The sequence below is a fragment of the Salvia splendens genome, chromosome 14 (assembly GCF_004379255.2).
Source record: "Salvia splendens isolate huo1 chromosome 14, SspV2, whole genome shotgun sequence".
Taxonomy (NCBI): domain Eukaryota; kingdom Viridiplantae; phylum Streptophyta; class Magnoliopsida; order Lamiales; family Lamiaceae; genus Salvia; species Salvia splendens.
In genome coordinates, this window is record NC_056045.1 from 1,963,552 (window position 1) to 1,987,253 (window position 23,702).

Here is a 23,702-nt window from a genome sequence, read left to right on the forward strand (position 1 = left end):
AATTTCCTCACTCAATCAAAAAGTAGTACTATTTCTCAATGATAGTATGATCTATTATCTGGAGAGTTTAATTTGTTTTAATCTAGTATTATGATACGAGTATTATCATTAAGTATTATCATTATTAATTAGTTTAGATATATTAGGGATTTACATATCTTTTCTTATATTTGTTTCTTGTTCCCTAAGCTAGTATTCTCCTATTATAAATAGGATAGATTGTTATCATTTTATTCAGTCAATCAATATATGAAATTATCATTCTTTTGGCTCAATTGAGTAGCAAACAAGAAACATCTCCTAAGGTTGCCGACGAGGCTGATCTCGCGCTCAACCGCCCCTTTTTGCCGTCCAAGTCACGACCCAACGTTGGGCGCTCGACAACGACGACATCTCGTTTCTTGATTTTGTGTGGAAATCGACGTTAAGGATTTAGGTCCTTAACAACTGGTGCTTTCATCCAGAGCTCATCCCAAATCTCATCAATCAAAAAAAAAGAAGAAGAGATATCTTCTTCACCAAAAAAGGTACCACCGATCACCTCCCACTGCCGAGGTTCACCGCCGCCGTTATGCGTACTCACCAACAATATCAGCCCCCGCACCAGATACACCCTATTATTGCAAAACTCGATCGCATATTGGACATGATGGAATATCGTCTGGAAGCAGCAGAGCGGCGCATTGACAACCGCCGTCCACCCACTCAGCCTGAGCCCAAACCACCCTACGTCTTACGCCGCTTGGATCCACCTGATCGTCGCCCACGGACGGGATACTCACCCATCAGGTACCGCGATTGCGCGCAGGATGCGCGGCCTCGACGCCGCGGTGGCTATGCCGAGAGAGGCCACCTATTTGATCGTGGGGATCTACGAATCCAATTAAGGTTCGATCGCCACCCGATTCACGCATCGCGGCCGCACCGCCCGACGTGCTGGGACCCACCGACGCAGCAGCAGGACCACAGTTACCCATCCTTTGATAACCGGCCTCGACGCGCGGAGACGTGCTGGGACCTGTCTTACCATCGAGAGGAGGTGCGAGCGCCGCGAGGCCATTCTGCCTGCCACCAGCCCCACTACTTGAGCCTTCCACCGCGGGACATGTACGGTCAGTCCGCGCGTGTGACCAATCAGACCCCGTACCAGCCGTCGCGTTCCCCTACCTGTTGGGACCCGTCTGGATTGCGCACGCAGCACGGATACCCGATAGACGACGGTGAAGATGAGCTTTGTGATCTCGAGGACTCCATAATAGGAACAACAGCAAAAAGGACCGGGGATCGTGATGCTGACAGTTCGGAAATAGGATCTGTATCAAAGGTTGCCATTGGATTGCCTAGTGAGAAACAGGGATCTAGGGAACGTAGAGATACCAGCCCCGACGACCAACCAATTTTATCTTTTGTGGAAATCCACCTACCGCGCAGCCCCGATATGAGTAAAGAGAATGAGGAAGAGGCTTCAGTAGACGATGTAGAGGAGGACGATTCCATTGAGGAAGTGCCGAAGGTCATCGCCTCATTCCCTGTTGTTCAAGTGCAATCAAAATCTATTGTTAAGAATTGTTGGGGAAAGAAAGGATATGGTGCTTACACCGATTTGCCCGTAATTGCTTGTGTCTATGTGGATTTGAATGTCGGTGATGTTCCAAGTATGAATCATCGATCAACATCGCTCGACACAGATGCAAGGTTGATCCCACCGCGTAATGACATGTCATGTTTGAGCATTTTGGGAGGCGTGGACAAACTTGTCGATTTGACAAGGAATTTTGCCGACAAAGTTGGGTCTCATTTGTTGATTTTTGATGAAGAAGGGAGACGTTCAGCTGTTCGGTGTGTGTTTGATCCAGGAGGAGTTGCCTCGCCGAAGCTTCTGATTTCAACTCTCCTTTTTTGCTTCGTGGTTCCCACCTTGAGGACAAGGTGGATTTTAACCGTTGGGGAGTTGATACGAGTATTATCATTAAGTATTATCATTATTAATTAGTTTAGATATATTAGGGATTTACATATCTTTTCTTATATTCCCTAAGCTAGTATTCTCCTATTATAAATAGGATAGATTGTTATCATTTTATTCAGTCAATCAATATATGAAATTATCATTCTTTTGGCTCAATTGAGTAGCAAACAAGAAACATCTCCTAAGGTTGCCGACGAGGCTGATCTCGCGCTCAACCGCCCCTTTTTGCCGTCCAAGTCACGACCCAACGTTGGGCGCTCGACAACGACGACATCTCGTTTCTTGATTTTGTGTGGAAATCGACGTTAAGGATTTAGGTCCTTAACATATTATTATATTTGTTGTGCAGAACGAGTATATATTGAGGATGTAGAGGATATTCTTTATGAATTCATGGACTCTCTCAATACTGAGATTAAGGATGGCAGTGTTTGAGTAGTGATCTTGGGAAACCGCTACTTGAATACATAACTAGAGAACACAAATTTAGTTCATTACAAGAGCGATTCAGTTAACTACACGAAGGAGTGAACCAAAACGTCATTACAGTGAATCCTTCACAGTGTAATTACTTCACTATAATGGTATTTTGGTTCACTCCTTGTTTACAAATTCATATTGTGAACTAAAACGCTCATAGAGTGAACTAGACATTTTGATCTGATGACTGAGATTTGTTCTCTAGTTATGCACTTAATACTCTCTCTGTTCCAAGTTGAGTCGTATTCCTTTTTGGGATGTCTCAACTAAGTTGAGTCATTTCTATTTTAACTAAAAACAAAACATTTAATCATTCATACTTTATTCCATCACCTATTTTACTCTCTTCATCTCTCATATTTTATTCATCTCTCCTAATTTTTAACACAATTTCTTAATCTTCGTGCCTAAAAATTTTAATTCAACTTAATTAGGACGGAAGATTGTTATACTTTAATCCTTTCTCATTTGATAGATACCACCTAAAATGACGATTACTCACTTAAATATAAATGCAAGTTATAAATAAAGCCACTAATTTACTATTCTTTACTTGAAATAATAACAAAATATAAAATAACTTTTGCGCTAACTTCATAATTTTAGTCATATATTTAAAATAAAAAAGGACTTTAATCTAAATAGAAAATGTACAAAGAAATTAAGAGACATTTGTCTTTTCTCAAAAGAGCAATCTTGAAGAAGGCGCGCTCGCAGCATTCAATTCCCTCATCCACTCATACATTTATACCTCTGCAAAATTTTGCAGCAAAATTGGCCGTGACAACGAAAAGCCACATGATCATTTATCATGATTCATCACCGCATAACGACACTCTGATTTTACTTTTGGCCCCCAATTTTTTCTGCTGTATTATTTAATCTTAGGGTATGGGTCGACTGAACCGAAGAAGAAATCGAGACGAATTTCTGAATCGATTGAGTTTGTTATTTAACCTGCGCTGCTTCTTTGTTTCTTTCTCCTGATTTTCTCCTTTTACTAAAAAATTGTTTTTTTCTTTGTTTCCTTGAAATGAGGGGCTTTGGATTCATGTGTTTGTTCATGTTGATTGGGACAGCTGCTTTTGTTTACCATCAAGGAAGATTCAGCTCAAATCCAGGTAAATTTTTGGCTTATACACTTGTTTAGTTCTTTTCCCTTTTTATTTGAAATTTTGGTATGAAATTAAATTTAGGATGAACCGAAATAGTTAGATAATAATGAGCTAATTTATCTGTTGGATAAGGAGATTAATGTATTCAAAGTTTTAATTTGGAATATTAGTAATGTTGTTTTGTCGTTTGTATTGAATTATCTCTGCATGAAAGTATGCAATTTGGTGATAAAAAAAAGCAGAGTTTTTGTTTAATTGGATGCATCATAAAGTTTACTTAGCAAACAGATATACCAATTGATCAATTATGTAAATCCGATATCTGATTAATTTTTTTAATTACAAAAATAATTTTCATATTCAAATAAAATTTGAAAGCTGGGCTTTCAAATTAAGATCTTGCAGATAATTTTTTGAATAGAATTTGAAAGCTGAATTTAACATTTAGAGATCTGTCAAATAGAATTTACGGCTGGAGATAATTTCTAAATGAGTTGATTTTGCTATATACTATAATTTGTTTCTTTGTTAACTAGGTTAGCAACTCCTCCTGCCCAAGAAGACTTAGTTGCTTTGTTAGTTAAAAAAATTAGTCTTTTGATATCATAAATTTATGGTCTTCACTGACCGCAGCAGCTCTTCTTGATGGTTCTTGAACTTCAGTCAGTGAAAAAATCGAATCTTTCTTGTTCTTGGAGAAAACGTTACATGGGCAGGGGCTGTCGCATCTCCTTAAACTTCTGAAAGTTGAGTTAAATCAGTTTCTATGTAGTATGTACATTATAATACGAATATAGTTTCAACGAAGAATCTTGGTGTATCGCCATGGGAACTATCACTCTCTAGCTCAATTTTTCACCTTGCTATTGTTTTTGTGTTGTGTTTACCATAATTAAGAACTTTTCTGGATGTGTTTGATCAGTCACGATTCACGGTATGGAATCAAGAGGGAGCAATGCCATGACACCGGTACTGAAAAGCAGGAAGCTTAAGGTAAGAGCTTGCTCCATTTAGAAAGACACGAACCATGTAAACACGGCCTCATTGCTATTTCGTTTACGTGCAATCTGCAGGAAAGTAGGGAGCCTCCTACACCAGACGAAGACGATCCTCGTCTTAATTTGGAGGATTACCGGTCCATTGATCCAGTCCCAAATTCGAAGGCTTCAATAAGACCAGGACCCGTCCAGCACGGTACTCCTCTAATGCCTTATCTCCCCAATCCTTCGCCTGCTCCCGGTCAACCACAACATGGTGGCTAACACTTTCTCATCACTAATAATACCACTTCCTCTTAGAATGATGGAATAACTATGAATTCCATCTGGTGTTTCCTTCTGTATAATATCCTAATTAAACAGTAGAAATTGTAATATTTCTGACAGATAAGTTAGTTTTTTACTCCACTTATCTGCCACTCTTATCCTTCTATGAAATTAGTGTTTGCATTTATCCCTTCAGCAACTATATGACACACCCGGTATGTGTGTGCATAGGGAATGACCCCGCGAGAATTGAGAATGACGCATACATAACGAATTACACATTAAATTTCATGCATAAGATATTCGCGAATAAGCACATGGTTTCGAATTGTGGTCAATTGTTCGCAAATTTCTTATGCATGCAATCTTCCATGTTTATGCATGTGTGAATCGTATTCATACGTCACGTTAAATACGACTCACACTGGATCCGATGTGTAATTTACTGCACCACATGTATAAAATTACTGAATTCGATGTGTGATTAAATAGCGAACTCAATAATTTTATACGTTTGGTGCAGTGATAAAAATGAGATTTATGGACTCACAATAAGGAGACTCGTAGTAACCGCACACTTATACTCCCTCTGTCCTACTCTAAGTAGCACATTTTCCTTTTTGGATGTCCCACTCTAAATGACACATTACTAAATATAGAAACATCACTAATCTACTTTTTCCCCATCTTACTTTACTCTTTGCACTTTACTTACAAAACCACACTACATAAAATCCCGTGCCGAATTAGAAATGTTCCACTTAGAATGTGACAGAGAGAGTATATTCTTAGAAATATCTTTTTCCCCAATAATACAGTGTTTCTGGTTGCGACTGTGATAGGAAATTATGTTCAGTGTCCCTACAGATCATTCTATTCCTTTTCCCTAGATATTGAAAATGAAAAATATAATATATTTTCAAGAAAAAGAAAACAGGGGACCATTTTGAATGAAGCTCTCTTCATATTATATCACCTTTTATTGCTGGCCACCATGACTTAAGGGTGAAGGACCTCTCTCTCCCCCTTCATATGGATCACATTATTGCTACTTTTTACATGTTAATAATTCATGAAGTGCTTCTCAAGTAATGGAGCTCTCCAACCCCAACTTTCGTTCGTTGCCTCGTGTGGGCTCTCCATGAAAGCATCAATGTTTTCTTGCACTGAAGCTTGAGCTCATTTGGTCTATAAACTCCACATCTGTTACCTTATACAACCGAACAATTTTTCCTTGCATTGAAGTCCGACTTCCCCTCTAACGAATAAATCGACTAGGAATGGTACAACAAGTGCCAGTTGCCAGAATATGTCTTCCAACCAATTGCTTTCATTTTGCTCATTACTACGTGACATAGAGCTGTAGAGCTAACTGTTACAACCACTAAAACAGACGGTGAAATGGGAATCCTCTTTTGAGCTGACAGCTTTCTATGAGAGTGAACCACATGCATTCATCCTCTTTTTGACTAATAACGGCATCTATACAGCCAACAATGCCATGCATGGATTCAGATAGTGAATCGAGATTTTATGCATCGAGCACCAACGGTGTCATGTGACATCATTGATAAGACGAGATGGTCCGAGAAATAATTAATCATGTACATGCTACATCGCTAGTTCGAATATGGTGGAATACCATATTTGATCATATTGTAGTAATACATTTGGTGTAGCACACGCGTGAGAACATAATTCGTACAGAGGAAAGAAATGACCTTTATACCATCCTATTTTGGGATTTAGGGGGGAAGGAGGCGACTGCCTTTCAGATCGTCAAGCCTATTTTTTCCTTGGGATCGGTCAGAAAGTCAGACTGTTTGGCCTAATTTTCCCTTAGGGTCGACCAGAAACGTATGACCGCCCTACAATCCACAAATTTTTTTTGACGAAGATGTCGTTTTTGGATTTTGTGTTAACTTACGTTGTGAAATTACAATTTTCTCCTTATTGAAGTAATAAAGACATTCTCACTCCCATGTTCTTTCATTTTAGATTGCAAACCATCAACCTAGTGGTGCTCACGATTTCCTGTTCGGTGGAATCATGAACCGCATGATTGGCACGTGAAAGATTACATGCTTTGGTTGCACCGTGAACCTCTATATCCAGTTCAAAATAGATGTTTTTTTACCGGTTACGACGGTTCCTAGCCCGCAGTTAACAACCGATATGGTTAAAACTAAGCACCTCTATTTCCACCCATTGGATCCCAAAACTTATGTTTTGGATTCGACACCGCCACTGCTCTGATCATATCGTAGTAACTCATATGGTGTTGCATCTATAGTCAATTTTATGTACGCGTGAGAATATAACTCATACACTGAAAAGAAATTACCTTTATACCCTCAACCCACAGCGGGAAAAGAATGTGGGACAATAACCAGCTAGATCACCAAACAAAGCAATAGTGATAGGCCATAGAGATCACACAAACTAAAGAGGACTCACTCAATATGCTTTTGAGACTTAGCTTGCAAATGATGGCTTTGCGCATGTGGGTGTTACTCTTTTTGCTCAAAGTGGAGATTTAAGATTATTATTCTTATTTCCTTTTTTTCTTTGAGAAATGATCTTATTCATTTTCTATTTGTCATTAAGAGAGTTAAGTATGACTTTAATTAGGTAGATAATCATTTATCAAATGTTGGTCGTCCTAATTCAAATTACTTTCTTCAAATAATTATTTTATTTTGCTGTTTCATTATAACCCTTCCTTTCCGTCCGAAGAGAAATGATTGTGTAACATCATAATTAAATTACCATATTTCTTCATGATAACGCTTCCCTTCCCTTAGCTTCCGCAAACGGTCTCATGGTTATCAGAATCTTGCATTATTAATGGGGCTAGGGTTCGTTCGAGTTCGAGTTCGGGTTTGGCCTTAGCTGCCGCACCATGGGATCAACGACAATTCTGAACACTGAATTTAATGGAGTTTCCAACTTCCATAACTTGATTAACAAGTATAGTAATGGAAATTAATGGAACTCATGAGACCAGATATACAGTGAACAAGGTCGTTAGAAGGTAGAGCCAGTGCATCAGTTGCTACTAGCAAAGAATAGTGTACAAAGAACGTAAAGTAAACCCAATCCTAATAGATTGTGACGGAGCTGCCGTACTGTGGGATCGACGGGAACTCCAAAGGCTGAATTTAACGAAATTATCCAGCTTCGAGCACTTGATTCATTAATTAGATTAATGGAAATAAAAGGACATAAAGTTGAGGAAAAAGTTAGAAATTATAAAATTTCTTGCAGCAGAAGGCATAGAATATGATTGATGGACGGTGGAGATGCATTATCTATATAGATCAACGGTGATGGTTGAGCGCCATGCATGTGCTTGAAAAGTGATTATCGTCATTTAGCTTTGGTAGGACTTAGGAGATCATATTCTACTTAACTTAGCTAGCATTCACGGTTCTTCTCCACTTTTACTTTATCTTTTGGCCATCATTATCCAATAGATTTATTACATTTTCATAATTTAGTACTATAGTTTATATGAATTTTGGGAAAAATATATTGGTATAGTCCTCGTAATATGACATGGGGTTTCTAATGTGATGTGACCGACGTCGTTTTGAATACACTGGTTTAACATGGTAATACAATATTGCGTGAGTTTTTAACCTCGTAAATCGTTACAACATAGTAGTAACATACTATATTCGTCCCATAAAACACTGCACAATCAAATATAAAGTACTTTGTGTTTATGGGTGTAGTTATGGTCTCATTATTATTTTTATTTATTTTTAATATAAATCAAATGGATTAGTTGTATGGAACTTTAAAGTAAGAGATTTTCATTTTCGATATTTTATTCATTCTCTTTTAGTTCTTTATTTTTACCATATTATATATTGGTGAACTAATAATATCTACGCAATAAAATAAAATTTAGATTGGAATTTTAAATAATTCCATTTATTCAAAAGTGGCTTTCAAGGGGGATTTGGATGTTGTGATGATTTTGGCTTTGTTTAAGTGTTAAAATTATTGTCATAATTAATAATTATAATAATAACTTCGTACTTGCACAAAGCGTCTAGTTGTATTAAAACTCAAAGTTGGTCAGCATTCTTTCTAAAAGAAAACAAGAAATTTTCTGAAAAATGATTGTTATACTTTTTACCAGCAAAATATATTTATATAGGGAAGTTTGTTTGCCTTTAGTTAAGGTTGAAGCTAGTAGCTTAGTCTATAATTAGTTCATTAATGTTAAATGGGTCCTAGTGTAATTACTTTACTAAGTAATTTTTGAGATCCTAATATCAGTATACGACAGCTTCATGTACTAATAAAAATATTTTAAATCTCACTAATCATCTTATCTTAATCATTCAATGTTACCCGTGATATTTTTTTAATTAATTTTCTTATAATCATGTGCCCTTTGCGGGTAAAAATAATGAATACAAGAATATTTGTAGCATTGCAATTGAAGGCATGCTTTTTATCTATCTTTTTGCAGACATTCTATAAAAATATTCTTACTTGTCCATAATTATGTTGTGTTTTATATAATTATTAATCCCTAAAACAAAAGCTGAGGTTATATTAAATCTACCAAAATTAAACATGTACAAAGACAAAAAAAAATTAATATTGACATTGACAGGAAATAAATAGTATTGAATGACACACATATTTATTAACATAGACACAAATATATTTATTGAAAAATAGAATTTTTAAAATAATATTAATACGTTGACAGATGACTATGGCAAATATCAATTGAGTGGCATACTCTCAGCTAAGAAAAAAGAAAGAAAATAAAACAAGAAATTAACTTATTAATAGTATCAAATAATCAAATCCAACAAACACTCATAGTCAGGGCGTCCATTGTTTAGCTCAAATGTTATATTCATATTTCATAAATTAAGAAAAGTTTTGCTAAGTTGTTGAAACAAAGATGTTAGAGCAACTTAATGAAACTAATAAATTATTCTAGAATCTAATATAAGTCCAAACATTAAACTTCAAATAAGATACTCTACTTATCTATGTTGTTAGTGATGGAACATTGGTTGATAGTAAACAATAACTTGGCTACGGTCTTGCAAATGAGGTAAAATTTAACTCCATATGACATTTATTAGTCTATATGCACATGTGTATTCAAACACACGACGAGAAAATGTAGTTCAAACGATAAACTGTTTCTTCTTCAATTAATAGATTGAGAGTTCGAGTTGCTTAGTGTATGTAATATAGATGGGTGTGTGAGCATGTAATTCAAAAAATTTAAGTATGGATATGACAAAATGCTATACAACAAAAAAAATACATATTCCAATTTCAATACAATTCCAATCCTATTATATCAAGCACATTACATACCACAGTACACCCTCAATCGATATAAATAAATCTATAATCAGATTTACTACACTCTATTTTTCGACAATATAAATGACTTGCGTTATTCATCGTACAAATTATTCACATGCCTTCAACAACATTTTCCATAATAAATTTGTACAGTAAATATGTCTTGTGCTCACATTTGGGCTAAAAGTTCTTTCATTCATATTTCTATACGATTTTTTTACTTATTTATAATTAAAAGCCTCCCAAAATCAATTTTTATGTTTTCTAAATCCTAATTCTCGACATCCACCTTTCCTGCATTTGGCTTTTATTGTTTCAGGTTTGGAAAATTCAAATTTATATAATAAATGATTTACCAATTTATTGCTGAGTGTTACAAAATTTTAAAATTTGAAGACGTTTCTAACTTGAAACTTCATATTTGTTAGCCATTTAATGCTCACAATAATTTCTCTCCAGCTCAAACGAGAATAATTTGCATTAAAAAATCCGAGAACATTAGAAGAGAAAATAATTCGCCACAAGACATTTTAAGTGATACTACTAACCTATAAATTAATACAGTAACATCTTATAATGTAAAGTACATAAGACAAAACTAATTGCAAGTAATTTAGAGTAGAAATAATGATAGCAATGTAAACCACTGATATATACTGAAAAATCCGATTTTTAGAAGAACTTGTTTTATGACTATATTGGTTGAACCGGTGATTGATCGATGATTCTGAACTGACGATTATGATTCCAATTTGCCTGAATTTTAACTGGGCCGATGAAACCATTAGAGCATCTCCAGTGGGCGGATGTCCCACTCGGACATCCACTAGGACATCCCAAAAACACCTCCTGTCACGTCACTAGGACTTCCCATCCCACTGCCACGTCACTAGGACATCCCCTGCACAATCCGCCCTTCCATCGCCCTTCCCACTAGGACTTCCCGCAATAAAAAAAATCACAATAATGTAATTACGTAAAAACGGAATTATAATTTTGACACGGAATACGGGAAAGCAAAATACGGGCAAAAATACATAGTCATAAAACATAAAAAAAACATAGTTAGAAAAAAAACAAAATACATAGTCATTCAAAAAAAGAAAAATACATAGTCCAATATCCCCGGCTCACTCCGCGCTCTCCTCGTCGCCCGTGCCGCCCCCGTGGCCCGTGCCGGCCCCGTCGTCCCCGCCGCTAATCTCGGCGCCATCATCTCCAATGGGTGGCATCCCCAAATCGCGCCGACATCCATCGATGACATCCTTCAACATCCTCTTGTACACCGGATCGGTCGTGCTATGCCACCTATGCATGGTCCGGACCAAGCTAGTCGTTAACTGCGCGCGGGCGAGTCGGTTGATATCTTCTGGGGGGCAGGGGCCTCCGATTGGACCTCGAACGACCCGCTTCTGCTTCCCCTAGCCCTCCGCTGCGCAGCCTTTTGCCCAACCGGGCGACGACAGCGGCGAGAGTCTGATTGAGGTAGCGGAGACACTTCGTCGGCTTCTGGGAGCTCGTGCGAACCAGCACTGCTGCTGTATTCACCAGAAGCGTTGATCTTCGTCCGCTTCGCCCAGCCCGATTCGACTCCCCCACAAAACTTTGGGGAATCCTTCACCACGAGAAAGGCCTCCCACTGATCGAATTGTTTGAACTTCAAGGCTCTGTCGGGGTACTGAGCAAAGGCACAGTTCCGGACATCCTCCTCGGACATACCGCTGCTTGCCTGGCGGAGATTGTTTTGGTAGAGGCCCGCAAATCGACTAAGCTTAGGCCTCAACCGCTCCCACTGTTTCCGGCACTGTTCGGGAACGCGACGCTTCGCCCAAGCCGGTTTGTGTGTGTGGTAGGCTTCAGCGATGCGATACCACAGTCTGTCAATATGTTGGTTGGCACCGACATAGGGATCCTCGACTACTGAAACCAAGCCTTCGCAAGCGCGACATTTTCCCACGGGCTCCATACCGTCCTCTTTCCCGTCTCATCCTCATCCTCCTCCTCTGCCACCGTTCGCGAGGAAGAGCCCGGGGCTTTCCCTTTGCCCTTGCCACGTCCCTTCCCCCTGCCTGGAGTCTCCCTGACTGGAGATAGCCCCAACTCCTCTAAAGAAAAAGTTTCCAAGCTGGTGAACTGAGTCTCCGGAACATAAGTGGAGGGGGTATCAGTAGACAGCATATCGATAACTGGCCGATAGACATCGTCCGCTTGTGGGCCCCTGCCACCCCCTCCCCCCGGCATCATCCCCGCCATCATCCCCGGCATCATCCCACCCATCCCCATCATATTTGGGGTATGCCCCCCATCCCCATCCCCGGCCCCAACATCATCATATTTGGGATCATGCCTCCCATCCCCATCCCCATCCCCGGCATCATCATATTTGGGGTCATGCCCCCCATCCCCGCAGCCCTGGGCATCATACCACCCATCCCACTCATCCAATTGTACATATAAGGGGACATCATCCCACCCATTCCACCCATCCCCGACATTGTCGGAACTGTTGTCGCATTTCCGCTAACGTTTCCCTCCAGGTCGATGGGAAACGCCGGAGTCTGCGACTCGCTCGTGGCAGGGGAGTTCCTATCGTTCTCCATTAAGTAGAAATGAAATTTGTAGTAAAAGAAGAGAGAAACTTGTTAACACAAGTGGTGCGAATGAAATGAAGTTCAACGAGCCGTATATATAGAGTTTAAAAAAAAATTAATTACCGAACGTCCGACCCGGACGTCGAACCCACTCCACAATGGCGGACGTCCGCCCGCCCGTCGCCCGCACGTCCGAGGACACCCGACGTCCTCACGGGACGTCCGTATCCGACCTTCGACGCCACAATGGCGGACGTCCCGGTCGCCTGTCGCGGACGTCCGACCGGACGTCTTCCATTGGAGATGCTCTTAGCACGATTATGGCTTGTTCGTCTCGCCAAGGGTCCGTTCTGAACCAAAACCAACAGTTAACCAGTGATGTGGCTAAAATTAGGATCACCAAAGTCAATACCTAGTTTGTTGTATAACAATGTCAAACTCATTATTTTAATATTAAATCACCCCTCTCTCTCTCCCTCTCTCGACACAGTACACGACAGTTATGCTCCAAAATCACGATATATTGAAAAAATGTAACGTGTGTGTATATATATATATATATATATATAATCGCCGTGTAAGCAACGGTCATATGATCCTTCTCTCTCTAACGACTCATTTCGGCCATTCCGTTTTCTCTCTCTACACAATATACCTCACTGCTTCCTTCACTCCTAATTCAGTAATTTCAGCTCCTCTCTCTATCTCATACATATCGGTGAAGCAAGGTTTCGACGATTACATCAATTTAGTCGCGAAATTAGGGCTCCAGAATTGAGCGGACGATGTGAAATGGTAACCGCCGTTGCATCCACTCCGAAGCAGCGGCCGTCGCAGATTCCGAAGCGCCCGCCGCTGCTGCCATCGGTCTCGGACAATGCGCCTCCGCGCCGCCCCAGAGCTCGCGAAGTCACCTCGCGCTACCTGTCCCTCTCGACAACGTCGTCTTCCTCCTCCTCCGATTCCAATACGACGTCGTCGTCTTCCGTCACCTCCGGATCGTCGATTTCGTCGAGGAGGTCTCAGTCTCCGATCCTCGGCGCCGCCGTCGCCACTCCGAGGACTCAGCAGCGGGCGGTTTCTGCGGAGAGACGGCGGCCGTTGGCTGCGGCGGCGACGCCGACCAGTGCGGAGAAAATGCTGGTGAGGTCGGTGCGGAGTTTGTCAGTGTCGTTTCAGGGGCAGTCGTATTCGCTGCCGGTGAGTAAGGTGAAGCCGCCTCCGGCGGCGGTGGGGACTCCGGGGGTTACGAGGAAGGGGACGCCGGAGAGGCGGAAAGCAGGGGTCACTCCCGTGAGAGATCGAGCAGTGAAGGATAGAGACACTCCGAGGCCGATCGAGCAGCAGCAGCATCTTTGGCCTGGGAGAATGCGCAGCGAGAATCTGAGTTTAATGAGTCGAAGCTTGGATTACGGCGCAGACAGAGCGAATTGGAATCGATCCAGCCCTGCTATCTCGGGATTGAGAAAATCTGTGGATACTGAATTGAAGCTTGAGGATAGAGAAATTGACGATCCGGCTGTTAGCGACGGAGGTCGATCGAGATTAGGAGGTTCGTTGAATTCGGATGTTGAGATTGTCTCTTCTGAGGGCACCGTTTCAGGAGGGCTGCGTGGGATGATCGTACCAGCAAGATGTTGGCAAGAAGCTAGCAATAGAGTTCAGAAAGTAGTAGATCCTGCTTCACCCTTATCAAACAGAATTACTGCCTCTTCCAAATTAATTGTGGCAAAGAGGTTTCAAAACGATAGTCCTGTATCGTCACCGCGGGAAATTTGTTCGAACAGGGGTCCTTCGCCTCTCCGAGGTAACAGAGCGGCTTCACCGAGCAGGGCCATGACTTCAGGGAGTGGTGCTCTGCCGAGGGGCATGGCTAGTCCAATAAGAGCTAGAAATGGCACAGGGAGTGTCATGAATGACTATAGCATTGTTAGCACGCCGTCCTTGATAAGCTTTCCCATTGAATTGAGGAGAGGAAAGTTTGGAGAAAATCGAAGAGCAGATGCGCATGAATTGAGGATGCTGTATAACCGGCAGTTGCAGTGGCGATTAACAAATGCAAAAGTAGAGAATACCGTTTTGGTTCAAAAACATGCCGCCGAGGTACTAGATTGCTCTCAACACTTTTAAGGCTTTTTAAATAAGTTGAAGTTGAACCAGTTTAGATTTCATTTTCAATTGTTTTATGGTCAAGTTGGACTAATGCTGCAAATTATCATCATATTTGTCTAGTTAATTAAGGAAGGAATTCGATTTTACAGATAGTGACAAGTTAGATACTATTCGAAGTTGGTTTTTTTTCTGGCCTTAGAAGTTAGTTATTGGCAAATGATGATTTTAAAATGCTTTGCTTACATCATAGTTAACATTTATACTTGAATAATATTCAGCTTGCTGTTCCTTGTTTAAATTTGGTAACTATGTGGGGAATGATATGGATACACCATCAACTTGTCTATATTATCTCTATTCAATTTGGGTTACCATATGTGTTTATTCGCCCTGCTAAAGTATCCGTCCTGATAAAATGGATTCTTCGAGTTCAAAATGAAAATATTTTGGCATTTTAATTTAACTGTTTTTCTTTTTGCTGGAACCATAACCAAAAAGTTATCATCTGCTTTTGAGCTGTATAGAATCAAATAGGATTTGCTCAGGGTGGAAAAATGCATTTATAAGTTACTGGTTTTTGCCTTTAGAAGTTTAGATATATTCTTTCTTATGGCTTGATGACAGTGTCTTAAGTGTGTCAGCTTTTCTATGATCATTGACTTATGTCCTAATATCGAATCGATGTTAGACTAACCATCTGATATACTTTCAATGGTTCTGGTCTGCATTTCTTTAGTGTGCATTTCAGGAAACTGTTCTCATATTTTTCTGTTCCTTTTCACATCAGAGAGACCTTTATAATGCTTGGGTGAACACTTCAAAACTGCGGCACTCGGTTAGTTCCAAGAGGATTGAACTACAATCGTTGAGACTGAATCTGAAGCTTTATTCTATGCTAAAGGAACAAGTAAGACTTTTCCCCGTTCCCCCCTTCCAACTAACCTCTAATATCGTTGGATTTGATTTCAATAGATATATCTGTTTGTAGATTCTTTCGTTCTATTTTGGTGGAAACTTAATTGGAGCACTTTTCAAAGATTTTAACATGCCTCTCGTTGGATACAGGAGCCACATTTGGAGACGTGGGGTATGCTAGATAGAGATTACTGGAATTCAGTTTCTGGTGCGATAAAAGCGTTAGAAGCTAGCACTCTCCGTCTTCCTATTGTTGATGGTGCAAGGGTATGAACAACATTCATTGCTTCCTACTTGATAGTTCAACACGCGACTAAAGGACATTATTTCTCTGTCCTTTCTTCAACATTTTCAGGCTGATGTTAATAAGGTTCAAGAAGCAATATATTCAGCTGTTGACGTAATGCAAGCAATGGAATCTTCAATATACTCTCTGCAATTGAAGGTATAATTACATCTTAATGGATTGTTATATCTAATTTGGAGGTAATTGGGTTAGAATAATATCTTTACCTACTCATCAGAATTTTGACGACTCAACAATTACTAAATCTGCTAAATTTGCATTATGACTTCATCTACTCTCTGCTAAATCTGCTAAGTAATTACTCTTTCCCAAATGAGTAACAACTTACGCTATTATGACTACTGTGTGTGTGAGTCACCTGTAACCTACTTAATATTTCCCTTCTTCATAACATCACAAGCTTTTAATGCCGTGATCACTTGAAATAACAACACTGTGATTTCTATATGTGTATATTTATTGCTTTCTTGTGCTTTGCTCATACAATAAGTATGGAAACTCTATCTGTTGTGAGTGCAGCTGGCAGTACGTGTCATTTCTCTTCTCTCTGGTTGGCATGACTCTCTGCGGTGTAGGTTGTTAAAAATGAAAAAAATAATGCAATAAATATTTGAAGATGAGTGAAAAGTAAATAAATCTCAGAGTGAAACAGAACAACACTTAGCAAAACTAACGACTAAAGGCATCCTAAAATCGGAAAGCAAGCAATATAAAACTCATATACTCGTATGCGTTATGGTATAGAGATAAGTAAATATCATGGCACACTCTTAGTGAAAGGCAAAGTGATAAACTATTCTAAGGTTTAGACGTCTCCATCTTTTTTCTGGAATTGCATTTTAATTCCTATGGCTCAACAGGTGGAGCGGATGAACTCACTGGCAACGGACCTTTCCAAGTTAAGCGCAAGGGAGCATAGTTTGCTAACCCAATGCAAAGATTTGTTCTCAACAACATTCATACCCTTACAGGTTAGAATACTAACTAAACATCATCACGTCCTCGTCTCTCTAAGCCATTCTACAGCTCTATGAAACTACTTCTCTAGTATGCCTTCCTAACGTAAGGTGTGATGGCAGGTGATAAATTGGAGCTTAAATGTCCAAGTACTACAGGTTCAATGCTCACAAGAAAGCTTTTCAAAGGAAACCTAACATGCTGATCTCGATTTTACGGCTAACACGGTAGGTATGTTGTTACATAGCAGTTTTTATGTTTGATCGAAGATCCTTTCAAAATGTAATTAGGTGTGTGCAGTGCATGGTAGATATGGTAGGATATCCTAATTTGGGTTTGTTGACTAGGTTGGTTGTTGTATACACTTAATCTTCTTCACTTTCATTAAATATATGTGTGAATAGGCATGTTTCACTAATTTGTCCAAGGTAAAGTAAGAGAGGTAAAAAAAAGGGGGAAAATACAGGAGAGAAAAGAGAAGTAATTACAATCATGTGTAAACTCCACAACAATGCCACGAGTTTGGAGATGAGTTATAAAAGATCAATCATAATTCTCTATTTTCTCGATTTATTTAGGTCTAACCCATAAATTTTGGATTGAATTGATATGCTATATTCTAAAAGATGGATATCAGATCTTGATGAATCAGCTAAGTTGAGTGACATGAAGAGTCCAAATATCAATGAGATGATAATGGTGATTAAAATAAGAGATGAGAGCAACCTGTAATCATCCTTAAACTAAGAAAACACAACAGATGTTAGCAGCTCTGCGCCTTGTTGTCCTAATTCTCTAAATAAGTTTAGTTTATGCCAACCAATGGAGATAAAGTTAGGTTTAAATGAATTTCCGTATAGAATCAACAAAACCACTGTTTTACAGACTAATCATATATGATTAAGAAGAGTCACATTGATAGTGCCAACAGTATTTAGGCCGTTTCGACACTAGAGTTGGAATGGCGACGTAAACTCAACTAGCAATTTCTCTGCAATTTGCAATCCAACTTGGAAACTTTCAATTTCAAGTTTCAACAATAATACTACAATACTCATTTAATCAAATCAATATATAGTCCCACAATAATAAATCAATTGAATCAATAAATAATCACTACCACTAGCACTCCATCCCACTTGTATTCACAAAAAAAAAACACTCTACCAAATCAAAACTAACATTTAAAAAAAATCAATTAATCATCAACTTTCTAATAATTCCAATCTCCCATTCTATTAAACTCTTCAAACAAATTTCAACTCCGCTGGCGGCGAAGCCCGCGCCTTCTTCGCCGGGTGCGGGCTTTCGACTTCGTCCTCGCCGCCGAATCTCCGCCAGAACTGATCAGGGAGGGCCGGCAGGTTGAGGTCGAAATCCCGGTGGCTAACGGTGGACCCCACGCCTTCCGACGAGCTGGCGGCGGCGGCGGCGCCGTCGTAGTGGCGGCGCTTGTGCCCTCCCAAGGCCTGCCCCGTGGGGAAGTGCTTGTGGCAGATGGAGCACTCGTGGACTCTCCCGCCGCCGCCGGAGGTCGACGTCACTGCGGAGGCGGAGGTGGTGGAGTTCTCGTCGCCGCCGCCGCTGGAGGTGAGCTTCCGGTGGCTGGCTTTGTGGCCGCCCAAGGCTTGGTAGGACCCAAACCCCTTGTTGCAAACCGAGCATTTGTAAACCGTCGCCGGCGGCGGCGGAGGAAGGCTTTTCTGCGGTGGCGCCGCCGTGGAAGAGGTGGCGCCGCCGCGGGCTAGCATGATGAGGCAGAGGGCGAGGTACTCCTCTTCGGTGGGGTGATCGGAGGTGCGGGGGCGCTTCGAGCGCTTGCCCTTCGACCACGGCTCGAGGTAGTTTATGGTGGCGGCGTTGTCGAACTTGAACGACGGCGGCGCCGGAGTGGTCGGAGAGTTTAGGGCTTGAAGGGCCATTTTTTTTTTCTCTTAGCTAAAGAGAGTGTGTTTTGTGTTTTTTTTTTGGAAGGAGATTTAGGAGAGTGTTTTTTTGATGTATTTGTTGTTGAATGATGAACTAAATGTGTGTGGAATAGGTTTTATATAAGGAAGTGTTTGGCGGTTGGGTGGAAGTTGCTTCACAAGTGGTGGGAAAGTGAGAAATGGTTACTATATTTACTAGGAAATTAATTATATATATCTAAATTAGCACGTTTAGTTTTGTCTTACCGTGATTGTCAAGAAAATATATTCTAATCTCTACAAAATTTATTTATTACGAATTTTGATAAATTATTATTTTTAATAAATTCTTCACTAACAATATTCTACAACTCTTATCTTTTATCTCGCTCTTTCATTCGTAGTGAAGGAAGGAAGGAGTATATATGTAAAAGTTATTCTTTTACGAATAAAATTTACTAATTTATAAAAATGACTGATGTCGTAAATAAATGTTATTTGTTCATGAATAAAAATGAATATTTTTATAAATAAAAAATCATAACGTGAGTAAATAAAATTGATTTTTGTAAAACAGATTACTATAGTCAAATTACCAATTTAAAGTTGGGGGCGCCTCACTCTTGTACTAATTTCTAGAAAGTTAATAATAGTATAATGAGAATTAATTGAGAAGCATGTCGTTAGTTCTTAATTTTTTAAATTAGAGCATCTATTATGAAATTTAAAAAAAACGGTAAATAGGGCACTTCTTTAAATGAGAAATGAGTGTGAATTTGAGAATTTGTGGATTACTTGAGGGATATGTATTTTGAATTCGAGTAATCAATGAATAGAGAGTTCGAATCAGTATATAACTACTACTATATGAGTAAATAAGAAAATATTAAGTGTGCCCGCAGGGGCACAGCGCAGTTGGCAACGGAGGGGCAGATCTTGCTGAAAAAAAAATATTAAGTGTGACATAGTGGTGTGAGGTAGGTGATAATGATGAAGGAAATAGTGTGTGTGGTGGTGTGTAAAAGAGTGTATTCGGTCAACTTGTGACTGAAGACTGGGTGTAAAGTATAAGGTTGACTTGGTCCAAGTCAAAACTCCTACACTACTCTTACTTCTTCACTTCATCCTTAAAACAAAATAAAAAATAAAATAAAATTTGGTCAAGGTATGTGTATAGTGTATACTATAATTTTAAAATTCTAAATTTATCATTATATCGCCCCGAAAATATATAATCTATCTTCAATGTTTATATATACCTAAATTGATTAACTTAAAAAAAGTAAGGATATATAAGTGATTTTGGGGTACTCGAATTGCTGACATCGAAATCTAAAGTGGGAATGGAATCATTATCCAATTAATATATTAAATAAAATTACACTCAATAATGGATTTTATAATGTATCCAACATGTGAATGTGATCCAATTGCAAACTGTCATCATAGTCAATATCCATAGTCTTTGAACATTAGGTTGTTTACCTAATAGATATCCAATGTATCTAACTTTTGGCTGGGAAATATGAGTACAATGCATCTACTCTTGAGTGGATTTATAGTAGATAAATGTGTTTATAAAGATTTTGATGTGTTGGAAAATATATATTAAATGACAAATTCAGGTAATGGAACGGTGGTTCAGATTCAATGAAGAATGTTGTTGCCGATGTCGAAAGACATAGGCTGTGCGGCAACCGTCGCATGCAATGATAGCAGACGAAGAACGAAAGTGAACCCTGACTTCAGATGGTTGAGAGTAATCGTCGCACCGTGAAATCGTTGACATCTTCAAAGGTCGAATTCAATGGAGTTTCCCTATTTTGTATGAATAATATAAACATATATTACGACTACCTAATTAAACAAATTAAGCATCATAACACTACAACTACCATTAAGTTTTGCTACACATCTGAAAATTACTGAAATAGCACATATATATGTACGGAGTACTACATAAATAGAGTAATGGTATAATTCTTTTTGGTATAAATGAATGTTTTCATAGATTAAAATATTGGCCTCCATATATTGTTGAGTTATGCATAATCATAATTAAAAGTTAATTTGAGAAGCAAAAAGAATTAAAGTTTTTTAGATGAATTAGAAGTTTATTTGGGCTTTTGCAAAATCATAGCCCAAACATCAGCCCATCTCCAGATGTATTTAAGATTTAAATGAGATAATCAAAATTCAGATTTTCCTAAAATTCATTTTCATATTCAAATTTGATAAAACTGTGCTATCAGGCTAATATAAATTACATTAGAATTATTAAATGGTGTGATCGAATCTCTTGCAACAGAGAGATCTAAGGTTCAAGCTCCACCCCGGGTAAAAAAAATGAGTTTGCCTATATCTAATTAAGTAGTTTAATTAGAGAGATGCACATGACTTTGCCTCTTGTTATTCAGAATTCACAATCTTAATTAATAAAATTGTGACTTATATAATCTTGAACAATTAGATTGATATGATCAACAATATAAAAAATTGAATGTACATACCACATTATGCTCAACATAAATATTATCAAAATGCCACTCAAATTACATTATTACAAGAGACATCTATACACTTGAAGCATTACTACTGAATTCGGATACTTCTTAATGGCCCTTCCTCTAAATTCATATCCAAAAAAAATTACTATTTTCATGCAATAATATTTTATACACGAAAAAATGAAAATGAAAATAACTCCTCTTAATCAAATTTTTGGTAGCCTCATTTGGTTTAAAAATCAGCAATAATTCATGCTGAATTCTATAGCCTCAAATTTGGACAAATCTGGTCATAAATGCCAATGTCTGTCCCATTGTAAGCAAGTGGAGCATACATCCACATATTATCAGAGCTCAGCAACTGAAAAAAAAAGTAAAACAATTTAGGTGTGACATTTCAAGAAATAAAATTTCTATAATGTGAAAATTTGAAGAAAATATACCTTAATTTGAAGCTGCAAAAACTTGACATATTGCACAGCTTCTTCCAGCATTGTGCTAATGTCAACCTTAGTTCCATTTGGCACAAGATTCTGCAAGATCTTCAATCTCTCATTGATTCTCTCTCTTCTTTTCTGCAAATTACATGAAAACACCATTACAACATGATTACCGTATGTCTATCATTAAATGTCCCAGTTTGACTCGACATGGTTTTCAAAAAATTGATTGGATATAAGTTTTAAAAGTTAGTAGGATGCGGACTCACTTGCCGAATGTAATAAAGTAGAACGAGATATTTAATGATTGATATTATAAAAAAATTTTAAAAAAATGAGACATTTAACGAGGGACAGAACTTATTCTGAGTTGGTTAACTTACCCTTTGCATAGAGGCTTTGTGGGTCAGTTGCAGAACTCCTACTAGCCCTAGCTTTGGTGTTGGAGTTCTTGATTTCTTCATTGATAACTTCTTGAGAAGCATTTGAGTCATCTTCAGAGGTGCAGCTGCTGCTAATTCCTCCACCATTTATTTCTTCTTCATTATTCTTTTCTTGGATAATTTTTTCCCCCCTTTTTGGCTGCACACTTGTATTTTTCTGCACAATAAATTAGTGTCAATCACTTGCTATATCATAGGGTTAATTGTACGTAAAATCACAAAGTTTGGTCAAGTTATGGTTTTTCCCGCACCATTGAAATTTAAAAAGTTTCAAATATATTCACAATTGTCCCACGGTAATTATTTTCCTAGGCGAATGCAATGTAAATGAATAGTATTACTGAAACAACGTAAAAGGACTAAATAATGTCGTTTTGAGGATAAAAAACTTGAAAAATAAAATAAAATAAAATTGGTGAGAAGGGATATAATTGATCAGCTTTATGATTTTTCATTCAAATTTTGAAAGATGCGACAATGTGACACACTTACATTTCTTGACACGCGCGGTTTCTTCAGAGGATTTTCCATCGGAAAACCCTCGGATTTATCATCAACTTCATCTGCTGCTTCAAACATTCTCTTCGTCCCACAAGAATCTGCAGTTTCCAAATTAGCTCGATTTTCGCCTTCCAAACGCACGAAATCGTGACTAGGCAGCTCCATGAAGCCGGCATTGCCGTGCAAATTCATGGTCATGGATTCAAATGTGTGATGGTGATGTTGATCTTCGTTTCCGTGCATATTGAAGAAAAGGCCTTCATCGAAACTGGTGGTAGCGAAGAAATCGAGATTTTCACCGCTGGAGAAGATTTGGCTCAGTGATTCCCATTCTTCGTCGAGGAAAGATGCTGCGATTTCCATCTTCTTTTTATTGAGGAAGACTTTTATGTTTTTTTCGTTTGATTTTTATTTGGAATGTGATGAGATATTGAGATTGAAAAAGTGGATTGCTTGGTTTGATATTTATATAAGAGATAGACAAGGGGAGAGGGGGAAAAGTTCATTTTTTTTAACTGCATTATTTGTGGTCTTAGCAAATTAATTAATGTATCCAAATTCTTTGTTAAGTAATCTTCACAACAGTACAGATCATTAGGGAAGTACAAACACACACACAAGCACACACAAATAAAAAAAACTGAGTTTAATTAGTTATGTTAACTGTCTTACCTAATTAATCATTTGATCACGACTAAGTATGACTTAATGACATTAATGTGTATGCATTGATTAATATTGAGTAGTGTGGAATCATTTAGGAATGAGTAAATTAAATGGGCAGCAAGTTTATTGTATTTTTATGCTTTTTTGGAATCCTAAAAAATAGCATAAAATACAA

At 38.6% G+C, this 23,702-nt stretch overlaps 4 protein-coding genes across 6 annotated transcripts; 2 read left to right on the forward strand and 2 right to left on the reverse strand.

The window, feature by feature from the left end:
- The first annotated feature begins 3,128 nt into the window (after positions 1–3,128).
- Positions 3,129–4,974, forward strand: LOC121763915. Of its 3 annotated transcripts, none has more exons than XR_006042519.1 (4): positions 3,129–3,338; positions 3,529–3,570; positions 4,487–4,557; positions 4,638–4,974. XR_006042519.1 is itself a non-coding variant. In XM_042160007.1 (4 exons), the coding sequence occupies exons 2-4, from the start codon at positions 3,501–3,503 to the stop codon at positions 4,824–4,826; spliced, it is 330 nt and encodes a 109-aa protein (XP_042015941.1). In that variant the 5' UTR covers positions 3,129–3,392; positions 3,488–3,500; the 3' UTR covers positions 4,827–4,974. The 3 variants fall into 3 exon arrangements, 2 of the variants coding, with proteins under 2 accessions (XP_042015941.1, XP_042015940.1); XM_042160007.1 differs by having other exon boundaries at positions 3,129–3,392; positions 3,488–3,570; XM_042160006.1 differs by having other exon boundaries at positions 3,129–3,392.
- An 8,394-nt stretch (positions 4,975–13,368) lies between these two features.
- LOC121765804 (QWRF motif-containing protein 2-like) lies at positions 13,369–17,490 on the forward strand. Its single transcript, XM_042162044.1, has 6 exons — positions 13,369–14,875; positions 15,672–15,791; positions 15,950–16,066; positions 16,155–16,244; positions 16,967–17,077; positions 17,186–17,490. Exons 1-6 carry the CDS (start codon positions 13,565–13,567, stop codon positions 17,258–17,260), a joined length of 1,824 nt encoding a protein of 607 aa, XP_042017978.1. The 5' UTR covers positions 13,369–13,564; the 3' UTR covers positions 17,261–17,490.
- A 630-nt stretch (positions 17,491–18,120) lies between these two features.
- On the reverse strand, positions 18,121–19,091 carry LOC121765805 (zinc finger protein ZAT10-like). The gene has a single exon (XM_042162045.1). It carries the CDS (start codon positions 18,983–18,985, stop codon positions 18,311–18,313), a length of 675 nt encoding a protein of 224 aa, XP_042017979.1. The 5' UTR covers positions 18,986–19,091; the 3' UTR covers positions 18,121–18,310.
- Positions 19,092–21,739: 2,648 nt separating this feature from the next.
- LOC121765648 (transcription factor bHLH139-like) lies at positions 21,740–23,224 on the reverse strand. The gene is made up of 4 exons (XM_042161850.1): positions 22,853–23,224; positions 22,297–22,517; positions 21,921–22,047; positions 21,740–21,838 (listed from the first exon to the last, which is right to left on the reverse strand). Exons 1-4 carry the CDS (start codon positions 23,222–23,224, stop codon positions 21,740–21,742), a joined length of 819 nt encoding a protein of 272 aa, XP_042017784.1.
- Between the last annotated feature and the right edge of the window lie 478 nt (positions 23,225–23,702).

What these genes read in the sequence shown, in the direction of transcription:
- LOC121765648 (XM_042161850.1), bottom strand. Translation starts at nt 23,224, where the DNA reads ATGGAAATCGCAGCATCTTTCCTCGACGAAGAATGGGAATCACTGAGC. An exon ending in AGCCTCTATGCAAAGGGTAA is followed by an intron (nt 22,048 to 22,296) that starts GTTAACCAACTC and finishes TTTGCAGAAAAG; the next exon opens with AAGAGAGAGAATCAATGAGA. An exon ending in TTTTGCAGCTTCAAATTAAG is followed by an intron (nt 21,839 to 21,920) that starts GTATATTTTCTT and finishes TTTTTTTTTCAG; the next exon opens with TTGCTGAGCTCTGATAATAT.
- LOC121763915 (XM_042160006.1), top strand. Translation starts at nt 3,341, where the DNA reads ATGGGTCGACTGAACCGAAGAAGAAATCGAGACGAATTTCTGAATCGA. An exon ending in CGAATTTCTGAATCGATTGA is followed by an intron (nt 3,393 to 3,528) that starts GTTTGTTATTTA and finishes TGATTGGGACAG; the next exon opens with CTGCTTTTGTTTACCATCAA. An exon ending in TGAAAAGCAGGAAGCTTAAG is followed by an intron (nt 4,558 to 4,637) that starts GTAAGAGCTTGC and finishes TGCAATCTGCAG; the next exon opens with GAAAGTAGGGAGCCTCCTAC.
- LOC121765805 (XM_042162045.1), bottom strand. Translation starts at nt 18,985, where the DNA reads ATGGCCCTTCAAGCCCTAAACTCTCCGACCACTCCGGCGCCGCCGTCG.
- LOC121765804 (XM_042162044.1), top strand. Translation starts at nt 13,565, where the DNA reads ATGGTAACCGCCGTTGCATCCACTCCGAAGCAGCGGCCGTCGCAGATT. An exon ending in TTCAAAAACATGCCGCCGAG is followed by an intron (nt 14,876 to 15,671) that starts GTACTAGATTGC and finishes TTTTCACATCAG; the next exon opens with AGAGACCTTTATAATGCTTG. An exon ending in CTATTGTTGATGGTGCAAGG is followed by an intron (nt 16,067 to 16,154) that starts GTATGAACAACA and finishes CAACATTTTCAG; the next exon opens with GCTGATGTTAATAAGGTTCA.